We start from the raw sequence: 27,497 nt of genomic DNA on the forward strand, positions 1-27,497 counted from the left end.
AATCATGAAGAAGAACATCGATACATTTTTTTTACATTAACATTAAGAATTTCTTTTCATCCAATGTCATTGATGATGTAAAATGATAAACCACAGGCTAGGGGAAAATACATATAACAAATAATCATAATAACATAAATAATCAACAAATAATCAGCATCCAGGTTATGGAAAGAGCTCCTATGACTCAATAAGAAAAAAGATGAACAACCCAATAGAAATGCACCCCAAAGCTGGGTTAGGTAGAGTAGGGGAAGAGCAGGTTTGTCAAATTGGGGAGCCCAGGTAGGCATAGGAAAATAGAGTATCCAGCTGTATCACCGCAGTGCTCTGTTCTAAGAGCTGGAATAGAATGAGTTCTGGGAGTCTTGCCATTCTCACCCCTGACTTTAGGGATCTTCTACACCTTTAAGGTCCAGGGGACCCCAATGGAATCGGCTCCCTAATGTCTCTCCTCACCCACGGTTCCCTGACACCCCTTAAGAATGTCTTGGCAATCCCGAATCTGAGTGGATTGATATCCCCTCCCCCGACATCCAAGAAGCTGCAAGGGGAGCGCAGTAGGAAGGAATGGAAGCCAGAGCCTCGTCTCTGCTGCACGCAGCCTACCTAGCCCGAAATGCAGCCTCCCCGCCACCACAATGCATGAAACTTGGGCAAGTTTTTTCGACCTCTGCGCCTCATTTTCTCTCCTGTAAAATGGGGAGAAGAAGCGTAAGCCTACTTCTTGGCATGGTTGTGGGGGTAAAATGCATTATAACACGTAAGCAGTGGGACCCAGCAAATAGTAAGTAAACACTACATAATTCTTAGTTCTTGTTACTCATATTGCTGACATCATCATTACCCTTCCTACCCCTGTGCAGTTACTCTCGTTGAGTTTTATTATGTCAAAAAGTAAAGAACAAACAGAATTGATTCTCTCTCTCTCTCTCTTTTTTTTAAAGAATTTTCATAACATGTCATCCTGGGTATTCCCTGAGATGCCACCATTGGAAGCAGTGGCTTTCGTGGAGGTGATTCACATTAACAGGAAGAAGAAAGTGTGGAATTACAGTTACGACGACGAGAGTGACAGCAATGATGAAGCAGCCGCCCCTCTGACAAACACAGGTGGCTATACCAAGCATGGGCTGGTGGGTGGGCTTCTGGGTCCCACCTCTGCCTCCTCGGCCACCTGGGAGGACCGCCTGGAGCCCGACACCGAGGAGCGTGACCTGTCCGAGCCAGAGGCTGACACTGACCCCCTGATGGCACTGGGGACCAACCCCGGGGGGTCAGAATGCACCAGTGGGGCCTACGAGGGGAGAGGGAAGCTGCTGCAGGACCCCTTTTCTAAGGAGGACAGCAGCTCCACTGAAGGGTCTGGGGACAAAATCATCTTCAATGTAAATTTAAGCTCTGTGTTTGTGAGCGCCCTCGATTATGACGACTCAGAAGCCCCTCCAGCTTCACCAAGTTTTCCAGAAGAGACATACAACCTAGAGGATTCCCACAGATTGGAAACAAGTTTTCTGGAGGCCCGCGGGGAAGGGACACAGCCACCCTTCCCCACACCCTCTGCAGAGTGTCCGTGGCCTGAAGACGTGCTTTCCGATATAAGTGACAGTTCTGAGTCAGGTGTTGACACTGGGGATGGCTATATAATGAGATGAACCCCCCAAATATTTAATTAATGTGGACTGACAAATACCTCCAGGGTTTCCCTCCCTGCACCGTCACTTTCTCCTCTGTGGTCTGCAAGTGTTCCTGAGGGAACGTGTTGGAGACCACAGTTGCCTCTCCGTGGTTCCTGGTGATGTCGTCTATGCAAATTTCATGCAAATTACCGATATGGGAGGGGAGTCCTAAGGCAACCAGGGTATCCTTCAGTGCATTGTTTACCTGTCCTCGGTGGTTTTCAGGGGTGGTCTAGGGCCCTGCAAGATTTCTGGGAAATAATGAAATTAGCCAGGGTGGGAGCGGGGAGAGAAAAGAAAGACACTCATTCAGGAGGGTTTGGAGCAGGAGCAGTCAGCAGTGTTGAGTCCAGCAGGCTCAAGGAAGGAGCCAGAAAGCAGGCAGGAAAAGAGGAGGAAGGGAAGGCAGCCAGAGGGAAAAGCAGGGGACCCACAAAGAAACAGAAGCACATGTTGGAAGGAGGGAAGGTCCAGCCCAGTATTGAGCTCCTCCCACATGTCACATTCTGTCACCTACACGCAGAGAATTTGACACTCGGCCACTTGCCCAGCACTCCTCAATTTGAGTGAGGAAGACAAACTCACACACATAAATAACTCTAGTGTCAGGCAGGTGACTAATAGGAAATATTCGCATGAGCGAGGGGGATAGAATCTCAGTGCCAAATTTTAAAATAAAAGAAAAAAAAGAGCGAGAGAACAAATGCAAAATTGTTTCAAGGTCTTCAGAAGAAATAAGACACAAAATTCCTGGAGAGCCTATTTAACAGTTGAAGAAGTGCTGTGTGCCCTGATTCCAAGTGTCCTATGTGTGACCAGAGTGGATGGGGGGAGGCAGAAGGGAAGTTCTAGAACATCGTGTAGCAAACCAGACAAGAACTGGGACTCAGGTCTGACTCTGCTGCTATTAACCTGTGTGACCTTGGGTACCTTGCTTAGCCTCTCTGAGCCTCAGTCTCTTCATTTAGGAAATAAGGGGATTGAACTAGGTAATCTCCAAGATCCAGTGGTGCTAGGAGAAATATTCGAAAATACAGGAAAGAAGACTCCAGTGGAGGTGCTACAACCCCGAGAGGCCCCCAGGGTGAATCAAATGTGTGGGACCTCCTATCTCATTCCCCTCGCCCCAAGAGCAGGCTTCTCAGACCTTTCTTCTAAATCCATTCAAAAGGGGGACAACAACAATAATGAGTTCAAGGACTTGGAAGAGATTATTTTTATAACTGTTCTAAAGTAACTCAAAGGAGAGGGATGTGAGAGGTGAGGGGGTTATTTAATGACCTGATGAAATCCCATAGGGACTTTGTCCTGTGAAGAGTCCAATTCTCTGCCCTCTTAAATCATCTCTCATATTTTGAAAGCTTTCCAGAGTGATGTTTTGGAATGCGCTTTTTATGGCTGTTTTGTGTGTGTGTGTGTGTGTGTGTGTGTGTGTGTGTGTGTGTGTGTGTGTTTAAATTTTGTATAATTGTCTGAAGTTGGTGAAGGATAAATACTTTTTAATACAAACTTGGTAATGTCTTCAGAGTTGTTTCTCATTAGTGTAAAAATGCAGCCGCTTTGTGGTTCTGCTGGCATCTCTAGGGTTAAACAAAAGTCTCCCTGTGTGCGGTGGCCAGCAGGGGCCAAGGGAGCATCCACCCTCTGGGGCTGTGTTCCTGGTGGTCAGATGTCAAGCAGCGCCTTACATCACCCTGTACTTACCCTGCTCTGGGATTTCCAGCCTCACCACCGCCCAAGCTTTGAAAGAGGAAATTAAACCTCTCTCAAGCAGTCTTGTGAGAATAACAGGTTTTTGCCCCGTAAGTGACTTGGTTTTGTGGTGTTTATCCGTGGGCGGGAGGGGGTAAAGAAGACCCTTTCAAACAGTCTTCGCTAATGGAGTGCTTTAAAATCAACCTATTTACAGGGAGAGGGGATCATAGGGAAAACTTGGAGAAAACTGAATGGTGTCAAGAAAAACCACCACCACCCATAACCCCAGATAGAACCTCTGGGTGGGCGTTGTAATGTATTTATTTAACTTGGAAAAGCATGCAATTAATGTTGGGGGCGTGTCTCCCCAATCGGGGCACTGTACGTACAGTTCTGCAACCGTTTTACTACTGGTGTTTTCCACCCACCCGTTGGGGGAAACAAGGTCCCCTTCCTCCTCATCTCCCCACTACCCGCCCGGGCCCAACCGGCCAGGCCCCCACGACACCGCCGGTCCTCTACCCTAGCAAAGCGCCGCGCTGGACCCCGGCCGGGGCGGGGCCCAAGAAGGGGGCGGGGCCTCGTCTCACCCCGCCCCTCCAGTACCCGGAAGCTGCCACCGCGCGGGGCGGGGAGGACCCGCCGGCGCTTTGGGGCGCTGGTACTGGGGCGCTTGCCCTGCGGCTGCCGCCGTCCCCCAAGCGCCTTCCCGGCTCCCGGCGCGGCGATGCCGCGGAGCCTGCGGAGCTGGCTGGGCGGCTGCCTCCTGATGTCAGGTGAGGGGTCCGCGGGGAGGGGGCGCCGGCCGGTCGGTGCGCCGCGGGCCTCCGGGGCTCCCGGCCGCGGAGCGGCCCGACGTGCGCTTGGGAACTGGAGGCCGAGCTATGACGCCGGCAGCGATGGCCCCAGGGCGACCCCTGAGCGGACCCCATAGGCGCGCTGGAAGTGATCAGGTGCCGGGTCCGGCCACCAGGGCCTCCCGTTCAGTCCTCAGCACCCCAGCATCTGAGCTCTGCCCCTCAGCTCCACAGCTCTGTGCCTTCGGAGTTCTAAATCCACTGAAACTTTTTCTGCCCTCCTCTTAATTTCCTGCCCGGGTTCAGACAACGATGGACCCCTCCTTCCTTTCTGATGAACTCCTCCCCGGCCTTCTAGGATACTACAGTCTCCCGGTTTTCCGTCTACCTCTCAGGCTGTTTCTACCTAGGATCCCCTACCTTTGCCAGATCTCTATATAGCCCAGTTCTTGCCCAGGCCCTCCACCCTCCCCTCAACGCTATCCCTGTAGGGGATACCAGCAGAACCCTGGCATTAAATACCAGCTATAGGCCCGTGACTCAAGTGTGAATCTCTGTTGTGACAAACCCAATATGGCGTGATGGGCCGGTGGTGGTTTATCATACTCTTCTGTCTCCTTTGGTGTATATTTGATATTTTCTATTAAACAGTTTAAAAATGATTTCTGCCTTTAGCCCAGATCACTCCTTTCTGTGCCAGGCTCCTTTCTCCAGATTTCTGGGACATTCCTGTGTGCGCATCTCTCCCGCATCTCAAACCTAATGCAGCTAAAATGGGACTGTTGATGTCCTTGCCCCCAACCCCAGTCAGGGCGTCAGATGCTTAAGCCAGGAATGAATATTAACTTCTCCACACCAAATATATCAGCAAGTCTAGAGTCTGAACCTCTGGAAATATATCTAAAATCCAGCTACCCACCCCCACACACCTTTCTCCCACCACCCAAATCCTGGTCACCCCCATGTGTCCCCATTTCACTCTTGCTGTCTGCCCCACCCCCAGCCCCCAAACCCCCTGGCCGTTCTTCAGATAAAGTCCAGACTCCTCAGTACAGCTAATGTGTGCCTCTTTTTCCTTCACCCACATGCCCATTTGAAGACATGGAGCCCGAGGGGAGACCCGAGTATTGGGTATGGTCATTTACTTGTGCAGCTTTTTTGAGGCACAAAGATGTAAACTTTTTCCTTTTATTTTTACAGCATTAGGAATGGTGCCACCTCCTGAAAACGTCAGAATGAAGTCAGTTAATTTCAAGAACATTCTACAGTGGGAGTTGCCTGCTTTTCCCAAAGGGAATCTGACTTTCACAGCTCAGTACCAAAGGTGAGTCTGGGGTGCTCGTGGCAGGAAGGTCCTGAGCTGGTCACTGGGCCAGACCACAGCAGAGGGTCTGACTGCTGTCACCCGCATGACCATGGTAGCCCACAGGGAACTTCCCTGCCGACCTTTTTCTTTCTGTCCAGGAAATTCTTGTGAAAGTTCTGCTCTCTGAAGAGAAAATCAAGTCTTTTTTACTTTTTCTCGTTGAGGTGGTTGATCGTTTGACAACCGCAGGGCCACTGGTAGATACAGACATTTGATCATGTGGCTGTGGATGTCATTGGCCATACTGGTAGCCTGTTGCAACACAAGCATATTGGGTTTGTCACAATTGATGTTTCTTAAGAGAAAAAAATGTCACTGAGATCATCTCCACTTGTAAGAGCTGGATTGCTCGAAGTCAATGATTTGCAAGTGGGAGCCAGCCAGGAAAACTGAGGTATGCAAAACAGGAAGGCCCTTGCCAGGGGCGCCTGGGTGGCTCAATCATTAAGCATCTGCCTTCGGCTCAGGGCGTGATCCAAGGGTCCTGGGATCGAGCCCCACATCAGGCTTCCTGCTCTGCTGGGAGCCTGCTTCTTCCTCTCCCACTCCCCCTACTTGTGTTCCCTCTCTGGCTGGCTGTCTCTCTCTCTGTCAAATAAATAAATAAAATATTAAAAGAAAAAAAAAGGCGCTTGCCATGCTACCACCCATCCACTCCAGCAGATTATAACGACACCACCGTGCTGTGGGGTACAGATGAATTGCCTAGTGGGTGCTCAGTTACTCTGTGTCCTGAAATTGAAAGTAAGACAGCCAGTTACTGGCTGTGAAAAGCTCTAGCCTCAGAAAGCAGCAGAGGCTTATGAAGGAACGGTGAGTGTCACCAAGGTGATTATCTCAGTGGTGCTCTGAACTCCCAGTACCTGCCTGCCCTCCCTCAGCAGCTTGCCATCATACACTGCAGGCTGGATGCAGGTGACACAGCTTTATGCCAAGTGCAAACAGCAGCAGGAGGCCAAAGGGTGATGAGCCAACACACCTGCTCCCAGTGTGACTCAGAAACATACAAAGATAGACAGTCCCTTCGATGAAGCAGGAGGAAACAGAGGTCCCAGATCCCATTGATCCCACACTCCTTCTCCTCCAGATTTTTTTTTTTTAAGATTTTATTTATTTATTTGCCAGAGAGAGACAGCCACTGAGAGAGGGAACACAAGCAGGGGGAGTGGGAGAGGAAGAAGCAGGCTCCCAGCGGAGGAGCCTGATGCAGGGCTCTATCCCAGGACCCTGGGATCACGCCCTTTGCCGAAGGCAGACGCTTAACGACTGAGCCACCCTGGCGCCCCTCCTCCAGATTTCTTTTACAAACATATCCCAGGCCTGCCGAGGCAGAGAAGACGTAGGAAGATGAATAAGATAGTCTTTGTTGACTTTTTCAGGCACTTTTTAGTTCGAAATAATGCCCCGCTAACAGAATGTTTTAAGGTTTCAAGTACAGTGCAAAGAACTTCCAAATAGCTTATGTCCAGATTCACCAAATTTTAAGGTTTGCCACGTTTCCTTTGTCCCTCTTTCTCTGTCTTACATCATGCCCTTTGCCCCTTCATATTTCATGGTGAATTTCCTAAGAGCAAGGGTAATCTTTTACATCACCACCTGTAACTGTCGAGGTTGGCAGCTTTAACGTTGGGGCAGGACTTTCGTCTAACCTGCGGTCCTTAGTCCAGTCTGGACAGTTTTCTCAAGGATTGGGGACAGATGACTCTGCCACTCATTTTTCCCTGCTGTGTATTTTCTACTACTGATGAGGTTTGATAATCTCATGTCTGTTTCTGCAGTCTTGACAGCTCTAGAGCCTTCGCTGTGCAAAATTAACCTCTCTCTCTCTCTCTCCCCACCCCGAGTTTATTCTTTGTTATTCCATTCTGGGTCCTTGTAGTAGAGACATTTGGTTGGGATGTTCATCTTGTAAGTTCGAGTTCCCAGTGGCTTCTTGTGAAAGATGTGTTTCGAATTCAGCTTGAGAGATTGGGTAACACACACTCTTCTAGGTGTGCGTGGGGTAGGGGTGACCAGAAGCTGACTTCGGAAGATGACATGGTGATTTGAATATGGAAATGTCTTTGCAAATGAGATGTACATATGGGGATTGGGTTATATGACTATTTAATGGGGAGAAAAATATTTTTAAATGCCATAAAAATGAGCTGGGGAGAGAGGAGTTATTGCAAAACAGCTTTTGGAATATTCCGTGTTCCAGTCAGTTGATACGTTAGTTTAAATGAAGGAAGTGGCCTCATGTGGGAAAGCCCACTTCATGCCGCGACCGCTGGAGTCTCTAAGTGGTGGGATGTTAGGCAGCCCAGGAAGAGTTGATTGGTGAACGTTTGTGGTACAGGACGTGAAAAGAGCAGACTGTAGAATAGTGGGGCAAGACAGGTGAAAACACTTCCCGCCCTGCCTGACACCTAAGTGCTTGACAAGTGGGCTGTTACTATTTTTATCACCATCACCTTCTTTGTCACCTCTAGGGGCAGCCAGATCAGAGGAAGTACACTGAGGGACCAGTCAGACAAAATCCTCCCCTTTGGCCAGGCAGGAGTCTGGGTTTCCTCGGTCAGGTGGAGCTGATTACACCCCTCAGGTGGTCATCAGGTGCAGTCACATGCACCTGTCCTTCTTCCCAGACATCCTTTTCCTTCTTCGACTTCACATTTCTGCCACCCTCCCTTCAAGGGTGAGGGCAGGGCTCGAGCTCTGTTTGAAACGCATTGTATAAAACAAATCTGTGTAAGAACGAACCGTTGTATAGTTTTTCGAGAGTAATAGCAGTCATTTATAGGATGCTGTTTGAAATTCTTGTAATAGACCGATTTTGGCTAACCTGTGTATATCAGTATTCACAGACTGTGTCCCTCTGCTATCATAAATACCATAATCAAGGAGGAAAGCTTTCTTGGTCAAATATATTGAGGACTCAACCCCATTTCGGAGAGGCACACGCTCCTTGAGCTGTGAAAGTCGCTGAGGGAGTTCTGCTACGAAGACAGACACCTCTTCGTGTTTAACCTAGTTTCTGCCCCAAATCATTTGACCATGGGACGGATTTTTTTTTTTAAGATTTTATTTATTTATTTATTGGAGAGAGAGAGGGAGAAGCAGACTCCCCGCTGAGCAGAGAGCCCAATGCAGGACTCGATCCCAGGACCCCGGGATCCTGACCCAAACCGGAGGCAGACGCTTAACCGACTGAGCCACCCAGGGACAGATTATTTTTGAAACGGCTTATAATATCTCAAGAATCACTGAAGTCCCGTGGAGCACAGTTTGGGAAATGCTCATATAAAGGATGCATGCTGTTCATCAAAAGTGGTGATTAAGAATTCGGTTTGTTTTTCTCGCGTTATCCTCCATTATCCTTTGGTAGTAGGGATTAATGAAGCACCAGTCAGCCCCAGAGAGACTCAAGTGAGAACTTTCATGGTTTTGTTTTTCTGATTTTACAGTTACAGGAAATTCCAAGATATGTGCACAAGCACTGCCTTGACGGAATGTGATTTCTCAAGTCTTTCCAAGTATGGTGATCACACCTTGAGAGTCAGGGCCGAATCTGCAGATGAGCATTCAGACTGGGTAAACATCACCTTCTGTCCTGTGGATGACAGTAAGCCGCTTTGTTTTCCATTTCATTGTAATGCCGTCATCGTGCCTTGGTTTTCTCTCCCCGTGGGGTAGCCTGGTCAGGGAGGATTCTTTGAGCACCCACAGAGTGGGTGGCCTGGCACAAGGAGCTTAGGGACTATAATTAGCAATGTAATGGCCGGACAGAAGTCTGTGGGAGAAACAGGAAGGAATGGTCCTAAATTAATACAACAATTAAATATAAATCTATTAACGTTAATGCCTTGTGGGTAAAGAATGAGTTGAAGCCAGAGTTGTTAATGAGAAGAACTGGACGGATGAATGTAGTACATTTTCTGGGAGGAAGTCAGTTTGGAGTTAGGACGGAAAGAAATGTGACATGACAGGCAGACGAATACAGGTTGTTCGAGGCAGGTGTGGAGACAGGAAGCCCAGATGCAGACAGCCAGCCTGCCCAGAACGAAGGACAGAGCAATGGATTTGGCTTATGGCAGATGCGTTGGGTCAGGCTGACTGGTAAGCATCCAAAAGAATGTTCCCAGGTTAGATCTGGGGGGTCCTGGGGACTCACCAGAGGTCATGAGGTGAACATAATTGGAACATCAGGAATCGGAAACTAATTAAATCACCTTATAGGAACTGAGACAGTAAGAGGATAAGGGGTGACAACAACCTCATGAACAAGACTCCAGTGCAGCCTTCCAAGGAGAAGCTCGAGGGAAGCGTTGGAAGGATTGTGTCTGTGTGGGATGGGGTCTTTATACCGCTCCCTGCTCTGGACCCCCACGGCTCCCACAATTCCACCTTCCCCAGTGCCTAACGCAGCTAGGATACCCTTCTGCTCTTTCCCAATTCTGTCCCAGGCTGGGACAACAAAACTCTTATTGCTGGAGTAGAAATTATCAAAGTTATATTATCTTTTCTAAAGGTATCTTTATAAAAGCTAAGAAAAATCAACATTAAAAAAATACAAGCAGCTTAACAGTAGTCAAGTTTCCAAAACAGGACAGGTCTCTGCTCCTGTAATTGCTAACTGACTTACCAGGTCCCTACTGGTTCCAATTCCTGTGTTGGGCCCATCTGCGGAAATTCCCTTTAGAAATTAATACAGAATAGATAAGCAGCTTGCCCAAAGGTCATACAGATAAGGAGTGGCCCAGCAAGGATTCAGAGCAGGCCGGTGTTCGTGCACTTAGCAACAGCTAAGTTCTTGAAGTGTATATGACAGGAAAGTGCTGCAAGAAGTCCCATTGAATCTGTTTATACTTGCTTTGAAAAGATATCTAATAAATTTTCTTATCTGGTTTTTAGCTACCAGCAGATAAAGACAAGGTAAAATGCCGGAAGCAGGCCCATTAACAGCTTCAAAAAAATAAATAAATAAATAAATAACTGCAGTCAGAGAAGAAAACAGGATGTAACTCAAACAGCACAGTCGCCCAGAGATGTTTATTATTCACTGTGCAGTTATTATTAAGCACTACTATACGCCAGGCACATTCTTAGTGCAGAAGCTATAATAACAGGACAAAATCCCAGCCCTCAGGAAGCATGTACTCTAATGGGGGAAGACAGATAAACAAGTAGATACATATTTTATGACAGATGTGACTGTGGCTCTCGAGAAAAGAAAGCAAGTTCTGGGGCAGGATGTCTTGGGATATGTGTTTCTATGGGGTGGTAAAAGAGTCTCTCTGAGGAGGTGACATTTGAACCAAGACCTAAACAAAGCGAAGGGGCTAGCTATGTGAGTATCCAATAAAAGAGCATTTGGGCAGAAACAGCTTTAGCCTTTGTTGGACAGTGTGTATGATTAATTATGTATGTTAGGCACTAAAAGTAGTAGAAATACCATCTGTAGCTTCAAACCCAGCAAAGGAAATAAAGAAAATTCAACCCAAAATCTTTATAGAAAACACAAAATTATATAGTTGGAATAATTACAAATATATCAGAAATCACAATAAACATAAATGGACTACACTTGATTAATAAAACAAAAGGCTATCAGATTTTTCTAAAGAAAAAAAATCCAACTACCCTCCTTGACCACATCAGTCCATGTCGTAGCAAGCTTACATCAAAGAGCAGGGTCCTTCAGTCGACCAGTTGGTCTGCACAGTTATGGACAATAAATGTTGATTTTTTTAAATGTGAGTTTGACTGTCATTTTGCTTTGTTCTCTTCCTCTTAGCCATGATTGGACCACCTGGGATACAAGTAGAAGCACTTGCTAATTCTTTACATATGCGTTTCTTAGCCCCTAAAATTGAGAATGAACCTGAAACATGGACCATGAGGAATATTTATAACTCATGGGTTTATAATATGCAATATTGGAAAAATGGTTCCGATGAAAAGGTAAGCTCAGCACATCATATGCATTTCAGATGTCGACTCCCCTTCTTTGCCAGTGTTAGTCTGAGGCCATGACGATGGAGAAAGGAGGCTAAGAGGCCATCCAGTCAGGGTCTTGCCAGGTGGTAGCACCTTATGGTCCAGAGGATCTAAGGCCAGGTCCCCTGAGGCCAGAAGCTTCCCAGTCTGAGGGATACCTGGTATTTGGCTCATGCTTCCCAGGCCCCAGTAGACATGTGTAGAGCAGACTTCCAGGGAGATAGCACAGTGAGAGCAGGCCTTTCTGTCCCTGAAGGGAAGTTGCAGGAGAGGGTAGGTAGAGCTGACTCCACAGTTGGCTGGCGGAAGTTGCAGTCAGCTGAGTCAGGTGACAGACTGCGTGACTGCTGTTTTATGGTATGAACCCCTGTGCCCCAGGTACACCACGGAGTAGTCAAGTCCATGATCAGCGCAGCCCCGCCCCTGGATGCTAGATGAACGGTGTCACATTTTACCTGTCAGACCCCACTTTTCGCCATTGCTCTCACCATCCTCTTCAGGGGACGGTTCCTTTAAAAACATGAGCCAGGAGTCTGACCTGGTTGGAATGTTGCTCCTGTCCCTGTGACTCTAGTCACATTCTCAACCTCAGCTTCCTCACATCTACAAGATGGGCATAATAACCCACTTCATGGCGCACCTGGGGGGCTCCGTCAGTTAAGCGTCCAACTCTTGGTTTCAGCTCAGGTCATGATCTCAGGGTCGTGGGATCGAGCCCCACATTGAGCTCCACACTCAGCACAGAGTCTGATTGAGATTCTCTCTCCCCCCTCCCCCTCCCCCCATGTGCACATACACTCTCTCTTTCTCTCTCTAAAATAAATAAATAAGTAAATAAAATCTTCAAAAAAAAACCCCACTTTATATAACAAAGTGGGGACGATAACCTACTTCACAGGATATGGGGGAGTTTAATGACATGATGAAAAAAATAAACTTGTCCTATTATGTGAACAAAGTGTGTGGTTGATACATGGGGCTTTCCTTCCCCTTATGTAGACATAATAAGGCTATTTTCATTCATCTGTGGTCAAGGTTTTCCTTATACTTAGTGCTTCCAAGCTGAATGCCATTTGTGGTCCTAAACTGACTTACAAATATGTTATGTAAGTTAGCTTACATATATGTTATCTCCTCTATAGAAAATGTTGGTTCTGTCACTTACATCTCAAGAGTTTGGGAGGAAAGGGTCACCCATGTGTGTTGTCCTAGGAACGATGTAATTGAGTGTATATGTACATACCGCACAGGCCCTCGAAATCTCAAGCTCATTTTTTCTCCCGAAAATCCTCCATTAAATGATGTAGGATATCAGTCTTCTTCATAGAATAGATGATTTTGCTTATCGTCCAGGCCCCAGGAGATGTGAGCCTAGAAAGGATACAGAATGATGAGGTTTTACAGTCGCTTACCAAATGCAGGCATCCCCGCTAAGCTCTGGGATGCAAAGGTAAGACAGGAGTGACCCACTCAAGGACTTAGCAGCCGACTTTTCTCTAGGATCCGTTTCCACGGCCTGCACACCTGAGTGCCTCCTGCACCAAGCATGAAACTCAACCCCCAGTTTATCTTTAGCTTCTTATCTAGAATGTGCCCACAGGATAAGCATGTGGTGACACATCTGTCCTGTCGCTTCTGCCTGCTATGTGGAAGCCTTTGGTGTGACATGCCACGTGTTGGAAAGGCTGCCTGCTCCCCAGGTCCTCCCTCACACGTGTCTGCAAAATCACCAGGACCGGTTTATGCGCGTTCTAGACTGAATGTGTGTGGCCCCCACCAGATTCACGTGTGGAAACCTAATCCCCAATGTGATGGTGTTAGGAGGTGGGGCCCTTGGAATTAGCGGCCTTGTAAAAGGGACCCCAGAGAGGGACCTCCCTCGGCAGGCCCTTCTGCCCTGTGATGAGGACACAGCGTGAAGACGGCTGGCTCAGAATCAGGAAGCAGCCCTCCCCAGACCCCAAATCTTCCGGTGCCTTGGCCTTGGACTCCTCAGCCTTGAGAACCATGAGAAATACACGTTGGTTGTTTAGAAGCTGCCTACTCTGTGGTGTTCTGTTATAGCGGCCTGCAAGGAATAAGACAATACGGTTCCCTTCCAGAAGGCAGTGTTGAAAGGCTGCCATATCGGGTTCCTAAACTCATAGCATAAAAGGCTTCGGGAAATTCTGTTTCTTCCTGATGGGAGAATGTGAGCAGAGAAAGCCAGAAATTGCCCGGGTGTAAAAGTCGGCTAGAAAAAGCAATCAGAGGGGGACTTGAGAGGGCCCTTTCATGTCTGTCCTTCCCTGCCTGCCGCTGTGGGTCAGCCCTGAGTTTAATCTCTGATAACCTACCATTGCAAGGTTTTCGGGGTATTGGATTTCTAGGAAAGCAAGCCAGGATTTATTATTTTTAATTATTGGAAGTTATATTGTACTCTTCATGTGTAGTCAATGGTATAATCTAATTCTTGTCGTCAGTGAGCTTGGCTTTCTCCCGCAATAAAGGAATAAAGACAAGCTGTCGACAAACCCGACGCCAAAAGAAAAATAACCAATTACTAAAGTAAAAAAAAAAAAAAAGTTTGTGCTCGCTTTCTATTGGAGTTCCTATTCACCTCACACATTTTTTTTCAAGATTTTGTTTATTTATTTGACAGAGCAGGAGCAGGGGAAGCAGCCTAGGAAGAGGGAGAAGCAGGCTCCCCTGCTGAGCAGGGAACCCAATGCAGGGCTCCATGCGGGGCTCGATCCCAGGACCCCGGGACAATGACCTGAGCTGAAGGCAGACACTTAACCGACTGAGCCACCCAGGCGCCCCTCTCATAGCACATTTTAAATAGGACCCTTCTATCAGGAAATAGAACCATGATGGAAATGTGCATGGCATATACTCTTCTAGTTACCCTTCCTTCGCCGGAAACTGTTTTGGTTTCCCAAACTCAGGAATCTATCATCCGTGAGGATGGCTTACGCTCCCTCGAAGCCGGGTCAGGGAGGCCAGCCGCTGCCGGATGAGGGCATTTCAGGTGCTCACTCGGAGGAGCAATTCTAAGGAGATCCCTGGGCCGCCAGGGTCAGAAATCGGCTCTTAGAAGGAAAATCACACGGCCTCTCGCTCTAAAGGACCCGTGTCGCAGTTCTGGGGCTGCTCTACCAAAGCCCCACAAACCCAACAGGAGTGTGTTGTCCCAAGGTTCTGGAGGCTCGGAAGCCGAGATCCAGGGCTCGGCAGTGATAGTCTTCCGAGGGCCATGAGGAAGAATGTGTTCCATGCTTCTCTCCTAGCTCCCAATTGCCTGTAGAACCAACAACCCTGTCTCCGCCTCATCTTTCCGTGGCGTGTGCATGTCCGCGTCCAAATTTCCTCTTCTTCCAAGGACACCAGTCCTGTTGGACTAGGGCTCGTCCTAATGAGCCCATTTTAACGTGATTACCTCCAGCTACAACTCACTTTCCAAGATACTGAGGGTTAGGGCTTCAGCAGATGAACTGGGGGGGAGGAGGGGACACAATTCAGCCCATACAACCTAATTCCTTTCAAAAAGGGAGTAGGAGGGTTTGTATGGCGTCTAAACTAGAGAATTCAGGAAACGCAGTGGTTTGTCAGAAACACTCAGCTCTTGCCCCGCGCCGTAACATGTTCTCAGGGTCCCCGGAGATGCACTGGGAGGAACACATGCTTCCTTCAGCTTCCTGTTTTGAGCCCAAAGTAAAGATCATAACTGGTAAGGAAGGGGGGGAGCGGAGAAGATGGTGTCCCCTTCACGGCTGAGGCCTGTTTTTCTTTTTGTCTTCGTTCCTAGTGGCCGATGACCTGTCAATATGACTTTGAGGTCCTCAGGGATCTTGAGCCGTGGACCACGTACTGTGTTCGAGTTCAAGGGTTCCTTCCGGATCGGAACAAAACCGGGGAATGGAGCAAGCCCATGTGCGAGCCGACAGCCGACGATGGTGAGTCTTGACACGCACGCTCTGTGATTCTGGCTCCTCCGAGCCTTTCAGATTGCTTTCTAGACGCCCACCGAGTGTTCGCGTTGGAAGGTCCCTTAGACATGAACACGTCCGGCTCCAGCTGCAAAAGCCAGGTCAGCTCCGACCGATCACCTTGCTGCTGGAAGGAGACGACCCCCTTCCAAGCCAGCGCATTCCCTCTTAGACCAAAGGGATGGATGGACGCGTTTTCCGTTCATCGGGCTCAGCCTCCTCATGCCCCCCCCGCCCCCCGCGCTGTGCTCCTTCTGACCTCTCAGGCCTCCTGAGACAAGTCTTCTCAGCCCAGCAAGGTGAGCCCTGCCACACTGCTCAGAAGCCTGCCCTCCCTGGGCTGCCTGTCTCCACCCACCTCAGACACACGAGGGAGAGCTTAGAGACCTTGATCCCTGTACCCGCCCCCGAGGACTACTTGTCTCAGCTTCCAAGACCTCCGGCACAGTCACTCACAGTGCTCCCTATTTCTTAAGAAAAAGAGAGAGGGAAGGAGGGGAGGAGGGAAGGAAGACAAGAGAGAGGAGGGGAAGAGTATCGTTGGCCAGGACACTGTGGTCATTTACATACAGACACACTGCATTTGCATACGGGGTGACACAGACTTGCCGCCTGGATGTCTGCACACAAACGACAGGCCTTTTTATTATTTAAAGACATCGCTGCAAGGCTCGGCCAGCTCAGACCGTGGAAGGAGGAATACACGCAGGTCCACTCCCAGCCATTTTCATTGACCGAGGCCCTCCTGGAAGCGAGGCACTGATCTGGGGGCTGCAGAAGTACAGAGGAGAGTAATAATGAATTCCCTCCAGAGAGAACAAAGCTTTTCGTCCTCTGTGTCACAGGGCAGTTCGGGGATAATTGCCATGCTCCAATCTCATTGATTCATCATTTCTGCTTAGCAAGCTCCTGAGTGTTGCTTTTTGTCATTGAACGTGTTTCTCGCCCAGTGTGGCTTCGTCTCGTCTCATTTGCCACAAAGAGCTTTAGGATCTTGACCCATTTGTTGCTTAACCTGTCGGTGCATTCCCGGATGCCCCCTCCTTGAGACTGCTCACCGCTTACTTGCTGCTCACTGACCCGTCGGCAGAGAGCGGACTGTTATATAAGCTGTGTTGGTTTTTTTGTCCCCAACGTCACTGTAAATGTAAATGTAAAACACTGGTAAATACCAGCTAAAATGGACACACCCAGTGCCAAGTGCAATGCTGTCTCAGCTGTGCTCCTGACGATTTACGAGTAAAATAAAAGCCCCGTAATCAGGTGTGCTCGGAAATGATGGGGCCCCTTCAGAAAAATCACCCTGTATGTGAGCACTGTGAGCATATCTGATCTTTCAACACCCTTTCTGGGGAGTAGCGTTCCAAGGAACACAGCCTGGGAAAAACCAGCCCATCATACGCCATAATTTAGCAACTAAGCACCCTGTCCAAAAAAAGGAAAGGCAGCCACTTGGAGCTCATTTTTTCTAGGTGCCTTAATGTAGTTTTCGGTTATCATCCTTATCCTTTTTATGTGTTGGTAATTAGCCACTTAATTATCCGTTCTGGGATGTTTGTTATTTTTTCTGGAGATCAGCATCAAGGTCACTGGCCTGGAATTTCTTCAATCTTGTTACTGTTATTGCTTCCTTGTTTTGTAAACGCACAAATTGTTTGCCTGAACCCAGGATTCTTTCCCGTCTCCCAGGCACATGAGCTTTGCGGTTGGAGTAGCAAAGTTTTTCTCAGGGCTACAGAGCCGCATAGAAAATGAAAGTCCTGCTGTCTTTCGACGGAGAACGCTCCGTCGTTCTCTTTTTCTGTGTCCCCAGTTAGTTCAGTGCCTCGCATCAGCTGGGAGCCCGAGGTCAGTGCCCCAGGGGACCTGCCTGTGACAGCTGGCTGAGCCTCTCTGCAGTGCCTTTCAATAACGAAAAGCCTTCCCTTCGTGGGCTGCAAGTTATTTTCTAGGCCACATGTTCTTGCTACAGACTTTTTCTGTTTTTTTCTCATTTTATTCCTCTCTTGAAACATTTTTACTTGAATCAGAATTCTGTACCTTGAGAGCCCCCATTCTGCTTGAGTCACTAAAATCCCTGGCCTTAGAATTATCCTTCTCTTGGGGCACCTAGGTGGCTCAGTCGGTTGGGTGTCCGACTCTTGGTTTCAGCTCAGGTCATGATCTCGCAGTTGTGGGATCAAGCCCCGCATCAGGCTCTGTGCTCAGCTTGGAGACTTCAGATTCTTTCTCTCTCCCTCCCCTTCTGCCCCTCCCCCTTCTAGCATGCTCTCTCTCGCTCTCAAATAAGTAAATAAATCTTTAAAAAGGAATCATCCTTCTTTTCTCTGAATACCTGTTACCTGCTTTCCCAAAACCTCGAGTATATTTCGGGGTCACCTGGTGTCCTGTCCTTCCCCCGTGAACATAACATGGCACCTGGGACAAGTCCTGCACTGCTCTGTGCCTCAGCCGCCCTGTCTGCAGAATAGGGAGCCCGAGATGGTGGCACCACACGGCAGAGGTCGGAGGAGGACTCAACAGTGCCTGGCACAACATGAGCCCTCAATATGTTAGATATAATGCTTATTAGTAATGACATTCTTAAAATCACATTGTGAGGGATTCCTAAATGTCCTGAGCCCTTTATGGCACGAGACATGCTGTGAGACCTACAATTTGACCTACGAGAGAAGTATTTCAAACATTTTGTCACTATAAACGATGACCCAGGAACTGACAGAACCCAAACATTTTATAAAAGAAAATTATAACCCTTTGAAAACCTGCTTTTGTCAAACATCATGTTAGGTTCGTATAAACATAGCTATCTCATCTGCACCTCACAACCCATTTTTTCCATGAGAGCCTTGTAAGGATCTGCCCCTTTCACAGACCGGGAAATCAAGGTGCAGAGAGGGGGAGTCACTTGCCCACAGTCGCTCGGCTAGTAAATGAACAGGGACGGAGCAGGTTACCTTTCCTGTAATTTGCTGCCCGCGGACTCCTTCCGCAGGTGAGCGCAGGCAGAGAACAGGGAGAGGCAGTCCGCCAGGCCGCGGTCAGGTGGAACTGAAGGAAGTCAGAGAGCTTTCTGCGGAGGGTTCGACTCCTAGATCCTCCCCTAATTCCCAGCCCGTGTGATGCAATAACGCTTTCTCTCTTGGGGTGAGCCACAGAAGCATCCTCGGAATTGACCAGGTGTGCCGATGAAGCATCCTTAAATAAATACGCTGACACCTCCTGGCTGGGTCACAGGGGGTCCAGGCGCTGCCCTCCAGGGGCTCAGCACAGCGTCATCGACAGTGGCGGGCCCGGGGGCTCGGCCAGCAGGGTTTAATCCGTGTTCGCTGGGTGGGGGCCACTCTGTCCAACTCGCTTATCACGTGACCCTGCGTTCACCAAGAAACGACACGCTCGGGTTGGACGTACTGAAAATCTGGGCTGGAGGGCAGCACTCCTCAATTCTAGCAAATAAAGCGAGACTTCACAGGGGGTCTGGGAGGAGGGCCCTTGAGCTCAGCGAGGGCACAGGCCAGAAAAATGATGATGACCACACCACTGCCAGCATGAATGAAAACACAGGGGATGAGGGAGGGAGGGAGGCCTGTCCCAACCCCTGCTCCCCCTGCAAACACCACATGGGTTCAGACATCTAAGGAACATCTGTGGGCCACGTGCTGCTCAGTGCCAGGGGTGGGGACCCCATGCAGCGTGCTTTGGTCTGCCCTGTGCAAGGAGGAGTTGACATTTTCTCCGCAAATAAAATGACTCCCTTCTAAAAGGACTTTCTCTTAAAGGGCAGGGTTCATTGACTTGTCCCCTCTCAGCACCAGATGCTTTGGGGTTTAATCAGGAGGTGGTGCGGGTTGCCAGGCACCGGGCTTTGGGAGGGTGGGTGGCCCCGGGCAACAGGAGAAGGAGCCTGGTGCTGAATGAGGGGAGCCAAGACTACGAATAACCCCGGTCAGAGTTAAAGCCGGGTGTTAGAGCAGTAAAAACATATTTTATTCACTAAGGACTTAACAGGAGGGAAAGAGCTACCTGGGCATTTTAAAGGAAGAACAAGGGAGGGGCAGAGAAGAGAGATTCGGGAAAGTGACACATCGCAAAACAGGTGACAGGGTGGGTCAGTGTCCGTGCAGTTCAGCCATCTGCGTCTACGGCCAACTGGCGTTTCTCAAGTCTGGCTTCCCCTTCCCCCCGAGGCTGGGGGACAGGGGCCCTCCTTCGTGAAGACTGCAATTTAGAGGAATGGCTTGCAGGTCCTTGAGAGAGGCAGCTGTGGGTTTTAGGACATGCATGTGCATCTCGACGGGGCGGAGGAAGGAGTCACAGGCGTAAGCGTTTGATAGCAAGAGCTCTAAGAAAGGAAGGCCAGGTGTTGGCGGAAGAAACGGATAAGTTCTTTAGGCAGCCTTGAGTGTTTCCAGACGGAAACCCACGGCAGGTGCTGGGTCGTGCCAGCTGCGTGGCCTTACACCACTAGAAGCTACAACCGGAGTGTGGGCAGGTGTGTGAGTGCCGGGGGCTCGCGTGGTGTTGTCATGCCAAGAGCTTTTGCCCTTCTCAGGACAAAGCACCGCAGTGCGCGTGTGTACTTGGGGCCCTGGGGTCCCATTCCCTCCTTCGAGGCTTCTCCAGCACGCGCAGGCGCATTGCTCATTGCTCAGAGTTCCTGCTTATCGTTCTCATCGTGTATGTCAGCAGTTGTGCCAGAAACCAAAGCTGGAAAAAGATGGGAAGGGGGGGCACTTGCCAGAAACCCCTGGATCCTAGAGCGGGTGACCCACGTTTCCTCCTCACCCCTCCCGAGATGAGCATGCGACCCCGTTTGCGGGGATTCCCGCTGGATTGCCACGGTGACCGAGTGTGGAGGTGGGGGTGACCCCGCGTGTGCTTGACCGGAGCCTAACGCAGCCCGCTGTCCCCCACAGAGACGGCCCCGTCCTGGACTGTCGCCGTGGTCCTGGCGGCGTCGGTGTGCGCGGCCTTCCTGCTGCTCGGCTGCTCGGCCCTGCTGTGGTATCTGTACCAGAAGACCAAGCACACTTTCTCCCCTGGTAACTGCCTGCCACAGCACCTGAAAGAGGTAGGCCTGGGCCGGCCGGGGTGCACCAGCAAGCCCTGACCGGAAGGGCTTCTCCTTTTAAGTCAGGGCCAGCCGATGCCACACGGTGGGCTTTCCTGGAGGGTGACCCCCTTCTGCGTGCGCGTGTCCCCTGGGCCCAGCTTCAGGAGGCAAAGCCCTCCCTCCAACCCGGACTTCGTTCCTTCTCCGACCTTCCCCCCTGAAGCCCCGAGTCACCAGGGGGCCCTCAGCTGGGGCCACAAGGGCCTCCTTCCTGAAGGAGACCTGGGGGGGCCTACCTCAGCCTCCACTCCCATGCACCCCTGATACCACAGCGACCCAGTGGAGCAGGGCCTCTGAGCTGGCCGTTGCGCCCTCTCCCTGGGGAAAGGGACAAGAGCAAGGTTAAGGGCCCCAGCCCCAGCCCCTCCACCACAGCTGGCCTCCAGAACACAAGTGACCCCCGTGGTCTCGTGGCTCTCCTGGCGCCCTGCCAGCCCCTCTCCCCTCGCCCGTGACTAGCCACTGCCCATCTGATTGGGTGACCCAGGCCCTCCTCTCTGAGAAGTCTGGAGTCCCCAGTCACTGGCACCAGAGGCCTGGGCTGCCCTGCGTATCCACGCGCCGTCAGAATTGTGCAGGGGAGACCCTGAGACACCCGAAGACTCCTTTCCTTGCCAGCTATGCTCTTGACATGAAGAGGGGGAGGCCATACTTAAAGTTTACCAGGACTCCTCTGTGCCCCCAGTAGAAAGGCTGTCCCTCTGGGAACCCTCTAGACCAGCAGTCAGCAAACTTTCCCCTGAACGGCCAGATAGCACAAATATTTTAGGCCTTGTAAGGCCAAGAGGCAAAATCAAGGTATTATATAGGTACTCATACAACCACTTAAACGCTCTGAAAGCCGTGCTGAATTCCTGGGCTCCCCCGTAGTTTGCTGACCCTACTCTAGACTCACAGAGCCTAAAACTGTGTGCCCAGGGAGTACGACATTCCCCGAGCGGGTGGCTGGGAGCGATGGTAAGCGGGGCCACTCCTGTGTCTGCTTACCCTGTGGTTCCTGGACCCGTGTATTCTAGGCATTGAGGATGCTTCTGGTAGTTGCTGGCACTCTCTGGCATCCCTGGGCTTGCAGACATGTCACCCCAATCCCTGCTTTCATCTTCACATGATGTCCTTCGCGTGTGTGTCTGTGTCCACACTTCCTCTTCTTCTAAGGACACCAGCCATATTGGATTCGAGGCCCACCTGAAGGAGTCATTTTACCTCAGTTACCTCTGTAAAGACACCATCTCCAAATAAGGTCTCATTCTGAGGTGGCAACACTGGATGCGGCCGCGGAGCCCCTCAACTGGAGTTGACGTTGGTTTGAGGAATGATTTGCCGTCCCTATCCTAGGGCCTTGGTCGGCACCGCTGAGGTCTGACTGGCCCAGGGCCCCGTGGCGGTCTCGGAGTTCATAAGTGATGCCAAGACACTTGGAGCTGCTGCCCTGGGTCCACACACGTGCCTCTCCCGCAGACTTCCTCGTCCCTGACCTCCAGTCCCCCTTCCTCTGGGTCCCTGACCACCAGCCTCGCCATTAACCTCTGCCTGTGAGTCCACGAGGAGCCCAGTCTTGGCCCACGTTTCTTCCAACACAAGAGGATGACCAGATGCACGGCCCAAAGCTCTGCCCAGTAGAGGGCTTCCTCCTCGCCACTGCCCCTCAGGGGCCCTGGTTCAGCTGCTAGTGCTACCAGAGGCCATTTTGGGTTTGTGCCTGCATGCCACGCCAGCCGCCCTGTGAACCATGTTTGACCTCTTCCTGCTCACTCAGCTGGCCCCCCTATGGTCATGGTGTGAACAAAGGCAAACGTGCTGGTGTGGGGGGGGTGGATGGTGTGAAAGGCTGGGCCCCGTTCATATGCATTCTCTGACCTCGCTGTAGGACCTGGTGGGTCTGACCAGCCTTATGGTGGTTGGTCACTTCTGGGGGGTGTCATCTCCCAGTGTCCTGGACCCACAGGCCCTGTCTCCACCGGCTCCCTATAACATCTAGGAGCTGGTTTTCAAAGAGGGTATAATTCTCTGCTGCATGATGGCCTAGCCTGGCCCGAAAACTGTAGTGACCTGCACTGTGATTCTCCTTTTAGGATTTGCCAGACACTCCAGCCAGCATCTTTTCCCACCACAGACCCTTCAGGGACCCGCCACGTCACACAGCCGGTTCACGTTCAATTGACGTGTCATCATTGGCAGATCGTGCTGGGCTTTCATAGCCCTGCACCAACCCGCCACAAGATGTGGCTAGGACACCCTGCCCCATGGCTCGTACCTTCTGCGGGGCCCTCTCCTGCCTTCGGCAGCTGTCCTGTGTCACTCTATAAATTGTATTCCCAGGGGCAGAACGTGCTGCTTCCAGACCCCCCGAGGCCCACCTAGGATTGTCCTAGTTCTTAGTGCAGTGGGAGGGGTGAGATATGATCATTGCTCCTTTACTTTGGAGAGAATGTCCAACACACCCTACTCCACGGGACCCCTGAAACATCTCGATACGGCAGGTCCCTGAATGTTCACTCAGTGAGTGTCCCGCGCTCTGAAGTGTGTGTGCCCACCAAGGCCTGGCCGCTTCTTTCCCTTCTGGTCCTGCTACCACATTGTCATGATAGCTGATGTCAGGCCTTGTCCCCAGACCACCCAGTCAGCGGCTACAGACCACCCTGGGAAGGCCACAGGCTCGTGGCCAAGGCCCCTCCCTTCTGTATAGCGCAATTTCTGGGACTGCTCTGCTGCGAGCCAGGCCAGCGCCAGTGTTCCCAGAGGCTACGGCACAAGCCCCTCCACGGTGAGGCCTGGTCTGGGCCACACAGCAACCACAGCAGGTGGAAAGGGAGACACGTGACCCCAGGCAAGTGTTTCCCAGCGGCTAGAACCTTTTAACAAAGGTGTTAACCAAGACTGCAGCACCAGAATGAGCCAAAAGGCAGGCCTCTGTGAGCTCTTGAGAGGCAGGAAGAACAAAGAGGGGCAGGCCCATTGTTCAGCATAGAAAGTGTTTTGTAAGTGGAGACCCAGCAGGAGGCAGAACTATTCACCTGCTATTTCTGCTTCTGGCTCGCCATCACAGAGACTATCAGACAGGAAAGGACAGATGGGACTACGTGCTTCCAGGCAAGTCAAAGCCAGAGATGGGCGTAGGAAAGGGGCCATTGGAATGAGCCCCTGCTCGGAGGCTGGAAGACTTTGCAGACCTGCCTGCAGAGCGAGCCCCTGTGATTCATCTGAGAAATGCCGGCAGGTGCTGGAGAAGGGGGGGAAGGGGGAGGACCAAGGAGGTGCCAGGAAACTGCAGACTGGGATCATTGCATCATGAAATTCTCCAGCCATGCCTGATGTAAAGGTCCGCTAACCATGGCCCAAGAATAATTCCGAGTTCTGGGAGACTTACTGGGGATGGAGACTTTGAGTTGAAACCATAAGGAGGTTTACCCAATAGGATATATTGAGTTTCTGTGTGTGTCCCACCCAGAGACCAGCCCGATCCTTGCTGGAAAGTTCTTCTTTCCTGTCCCCTTTCCCTGGAGAATCAAGAATGGCTCTAGTCCATTCTTACGAATCCACTGGACCCGAGGGTTTGGGGAGGTTCCTCCTGCACTCAGTGTCTTCCTTTGCACAACAGAGATCTGGACATAATTCCTCTTGCCCCTCCCCTCCCTTCCATCAGCTGGTGGAGACCCAGGGCGTGGGAGGTGGAAATCCTGACAGGTCCACACCAGGGGCAGTGCTGCTGCCAGCAGCTTAACTTAAGTCCCATCAAAGGGCTGAGTGTGGAGATGACATGAAGCAGATTGTCAGGGGTGAAGCTACGAGTCAACAGTGGAGGGGAGAGGGAAAGCTGCAGAGCTCGGAGACCGTTTCCACCTCATCCTGAACATCAAGAGCATTGGTGGACCTACGAGGAGGGAAAATGGCAAACATGAAGTCAGCAGATGTTCCAGGAAACACACCTGGGTGTCTTTCGTGGTTCAAAGAGCGGCAGAGACCCAAATGGGTAGACTAGGGTTCCCACCCAGAGCCAGCCCCGTCCCCGGGGAGAGACAAACCAATGAGGCCGTTTTCATAAAATGCACTAAACAGAAACATAGCACAAGCCACGTGGGTTTTAAATCAGCTAGTAGCCACGTTTTTTTTTTTTAAGTAAAAAAGAGCAGATGAAATTAACATTTACAATATATATTTTATAAGCCAGTATACACAAAATAATCATTTCAACATGTAATGAGTATTCTTTTTAATTTTTTAAATAGTGATGTTCTTTTTTCCTACCAAAGCCTTCGAAATCTGGTATTTCTCACCGCACAGGTTGTTGCCGACTAGCCACGTTTCAGGTGGTGAGTAAGCCACCCGTGACCCGTGGCTACCGACTGGGCAGGCAGTGCAGGGCTGAGGGCTGAAAGTCCTGGCGAGCCCCAAAGAGGGCCCCACAGCAGCGGCGGGAGATTCTGCTCTGCTCCTTACTCCAAGACACATTCATCCCGGGCCTGCGACGTGCTGCCCCCTAGAGGAGGCGACGCTCGGGCGAGGTTAGTGCCCCAGCATTGGGATTGGTCTAAAAAATCTCCCTCCCAGTTTAAGAGAACCGTCAGAGGGGCACCTGATCGCACTGTCAGACGGTGGTAGGAGGTGCAGATTTGCTGTCGCATTTTTAGAAATTGTGGTAAAACACACAGAACATAAAATTTGCCATCTTGACCATTTTTAAGTGCGTCGTTCAGTGGTATTAAGTGCGTTCACTCTGGGTCACGTTGGTGGGTAACCAGCACCACCATCCATCGCCGGAACTTTTTCATCATGCCAAACGGAATCTGTCCCCATCTGGCCCTCTGCAGCCCCTGGCATCCCATCCTACTTGCTGTCTATGAATTTGACTCTGCTAAGGACCTCGTATCAAGTGGAGTCATACAACATTTGTCCTTTCAGGTCTGGCTTATTCCACTCAGCATCACGTCCTCAAACTTCACCCACGTCGTAGCAGGTGTCAGAAATTCATTCCTTTTTAGGGGCGCCTGGGTGGCTCAGTCGTTAAGCGTCTGCCTTTGGCTCAGGGCGTGATCCCGGAGTTCTGGGATCGAGCCCCACATCAGGCTCCTCCACTGGGAGCCTGCTTCTCCCTCTCCCACTCCCCCTGCCTGTGTTCCCTCTCTCGCTGTCTCTCTCTCTCTCTGTCAAATAAATAAATAAAATCTTTAAAAAAATTCTTTCCTTTTTAAGGCTGAAGAATTTTCCATTGAACGGATAGACCCCATTTGATTTATCCATTCCAGTGCTGACGGACACTTGTGTTGCTCCGACCTTCCGGCTGTTGTGAACAATACTGCCGTGACCATGGGTGTACAAATATTTCTTTTGAGACCCTGCTTCTCAGTTCTTCCGGGCGTATATTCAGAAGTGAAATTGCTGCATTGTGCGGTCATTCTGTTTTTAACTTTTTGAGGAACTCTGGTGCTGTGATTGTCACATGCTTTAAACCAGCCTTCCCCAGCTGGGAGGTCTGTGTAAAATCTGTGTAAGCCCCGAAAAAGCGATGGGAACATTTCGATCCTTAACTTTCTTTTTTCTCTCTCTCTCTCCCACAGTTTTTGGGCCGCCCTCATCACAGTACGCTTCTGCTCTTCTCCTTCCCGCCCTCTGATGAGAATGAAGTCTTTGACAAACTGAGCGTCATTACACAAGTCTCCGAAAGCAGCCGGCAGAATCCTGGTGATGGCTGCACCCCCAGGGCCCCGTCTGGGCAGGGGTCCTCCGAGCTGGTCCCCGAGGAGGGAGCATACTCAGTGGGGTACAGCACCCCCCTCCTTCTCTCGCCTACCTCTGAGGGTCATCAGAGTGGGAAACCACCTGAGCAAAACCCACATCTAGAACTCTCAGATTCCAGGACAACATCTCAACAACCAAAGAGCTAGGCTTTAAAGGCTCGCTTGGCAAACACACTCCACGGTGGGCACGTGCTGCTTTATAAAGGCCTCGATGATTTAAATATATTTATATATATATATTGTTGATCACTTGGGAGTATAATTTTCAGCCTCTTCTGCTCACTAATATAAGGAACAAGTTTTAATTAGAAGAAACAAAAACACTTAAAATGAGGAATAAAAACTGAGATGCTGTAAAATCCAACCAGACAGCCAATAGACAGATCCAAAAACCAGCCTCAAGTCAAAAGTGGTCAGCGAACTTTCTGGATTCTCAGGGATACTTGGACTGGATTTATTTTGCTACCTGTATATGTTTTATATAGTGCTGGTGCTCAATAAAGTTTTATTCTCTATTTAATAATCTGTGTGCGTGAACGGTACTACGTTTGGGTAATTGGCAGCTACTGCATGAGGCTTTCATTTGCCATTTCCGGTGTCTGTTCATCAGGTATTCCTCGGTCCCTTCCTCTGTCACCCAGGAACTGTGCCAGGGGTGAGGGTCTAATGGCATCTGGGAGCGGTCCATCTAGGAAGCTTTGGATTCCACTCATGCACCTACGAGCCTGTGATCCTTCAGTTTCCTCATCTGTACGTGGGAATTAAAAGACCTAAGGATTAGTCATATCCCATGAAAAGCACTGCCCCCAGGGGCCCCTGGGGGGCTCAGTCGGCTCAGGTCGTGATCTCAGCGTCGTGGGATCGAGCCCTGTGTTGAGCTCCATGCTCAGTGCAGAGTCTGCCTGAGGTTTCTCTTTCCCTCTCCCTCTGCTCCTTCCCCTGCACGTGTGTGCGCACGCGTGCTCTCTCTCTCTTTCTTTCTTTTTTTTTTTTAAAGATTTTTATTTATTTGACAGAGAAAAAGACAGCCAGTGAGAGAGGGAACACAGCATGGGGAGTGGGAGAGGAAGAAGCAGGCTTCCCAGCAGAGGAGCCTGATGTGGGGCTCGATCCCAGGACTCTGGGATCACGCCCTGAGCCAAAGGCAGATGCTTAACGACTGAGC

The 27,497-nt window shown here is 50.3% G+C and overlaps 1 protein-coding gene across 4 annotated transcripts in view; it reads left to right on the forward strand.

Annotated features, from left to right (window-relative positions):
* IL10RB (interleukin 10 receptor subunit beta) overlaps positions 1-26,857 on the forward strand; it is a 54,768-nt gene extending 27,911 nt beyond the window's left edge. For 2 of the 4 annotated variants that reach the window (XM_045785533.2, XM_045785536.2), the window contains 7 exons: positions 948-1,113; positions 5,372-5,495; positions 8,984-9,141; positions 11,314-11,480; positions 15,304-15,451; positions 20,401-20,555; positions 26,153-26,857. In XM_045785533.2, coding sequence (XP_045641489.1) covers positions 948-1,113; positions 5,372-5,495; positions 8,984-9,141; positions 11,314-11,480; positions 15,304-15,451; positions 20,401-20,555; positions 26,153-26,479 — 1,245 coding nt within the window. In that variant the 3' untranslated portion in view covers positions 26,480-26,857. Of the gene's footprint in view, positions 1-947; positions 1,114-3,993; positions 4,151-5,371; positions 5,496-8,983; positions 9,142-11,313; positions 11,481-15,303; positions 15,452-20,400; positions 20,556-21,613; positions 25,100-26,152 lie in introns of those variants that run through there. The other 2 variants (XR_015724262.1, XM_045785537.2) reach the window with 2 other exon arrangements.
* The last annotated feature ends 640 nt before the right edge of the window (positions 26,858-27,497 follow it).

The sequence above is a fragment of the Ursus americanus genome, chromosome 4 (genome assembly GCF_024610735.1).
Source record: "Ursus americanus isolate L20-20 chromosome 4, mUrsAme1.1.p, whole genome shotgun sequence".
Taxonomy (NCBI): domain Eukaryota; kingdom Metazoa; phylum Chordata; class Mammalia; order Carnivora; family Ursidae; genus Ursus; species Ursus americanus.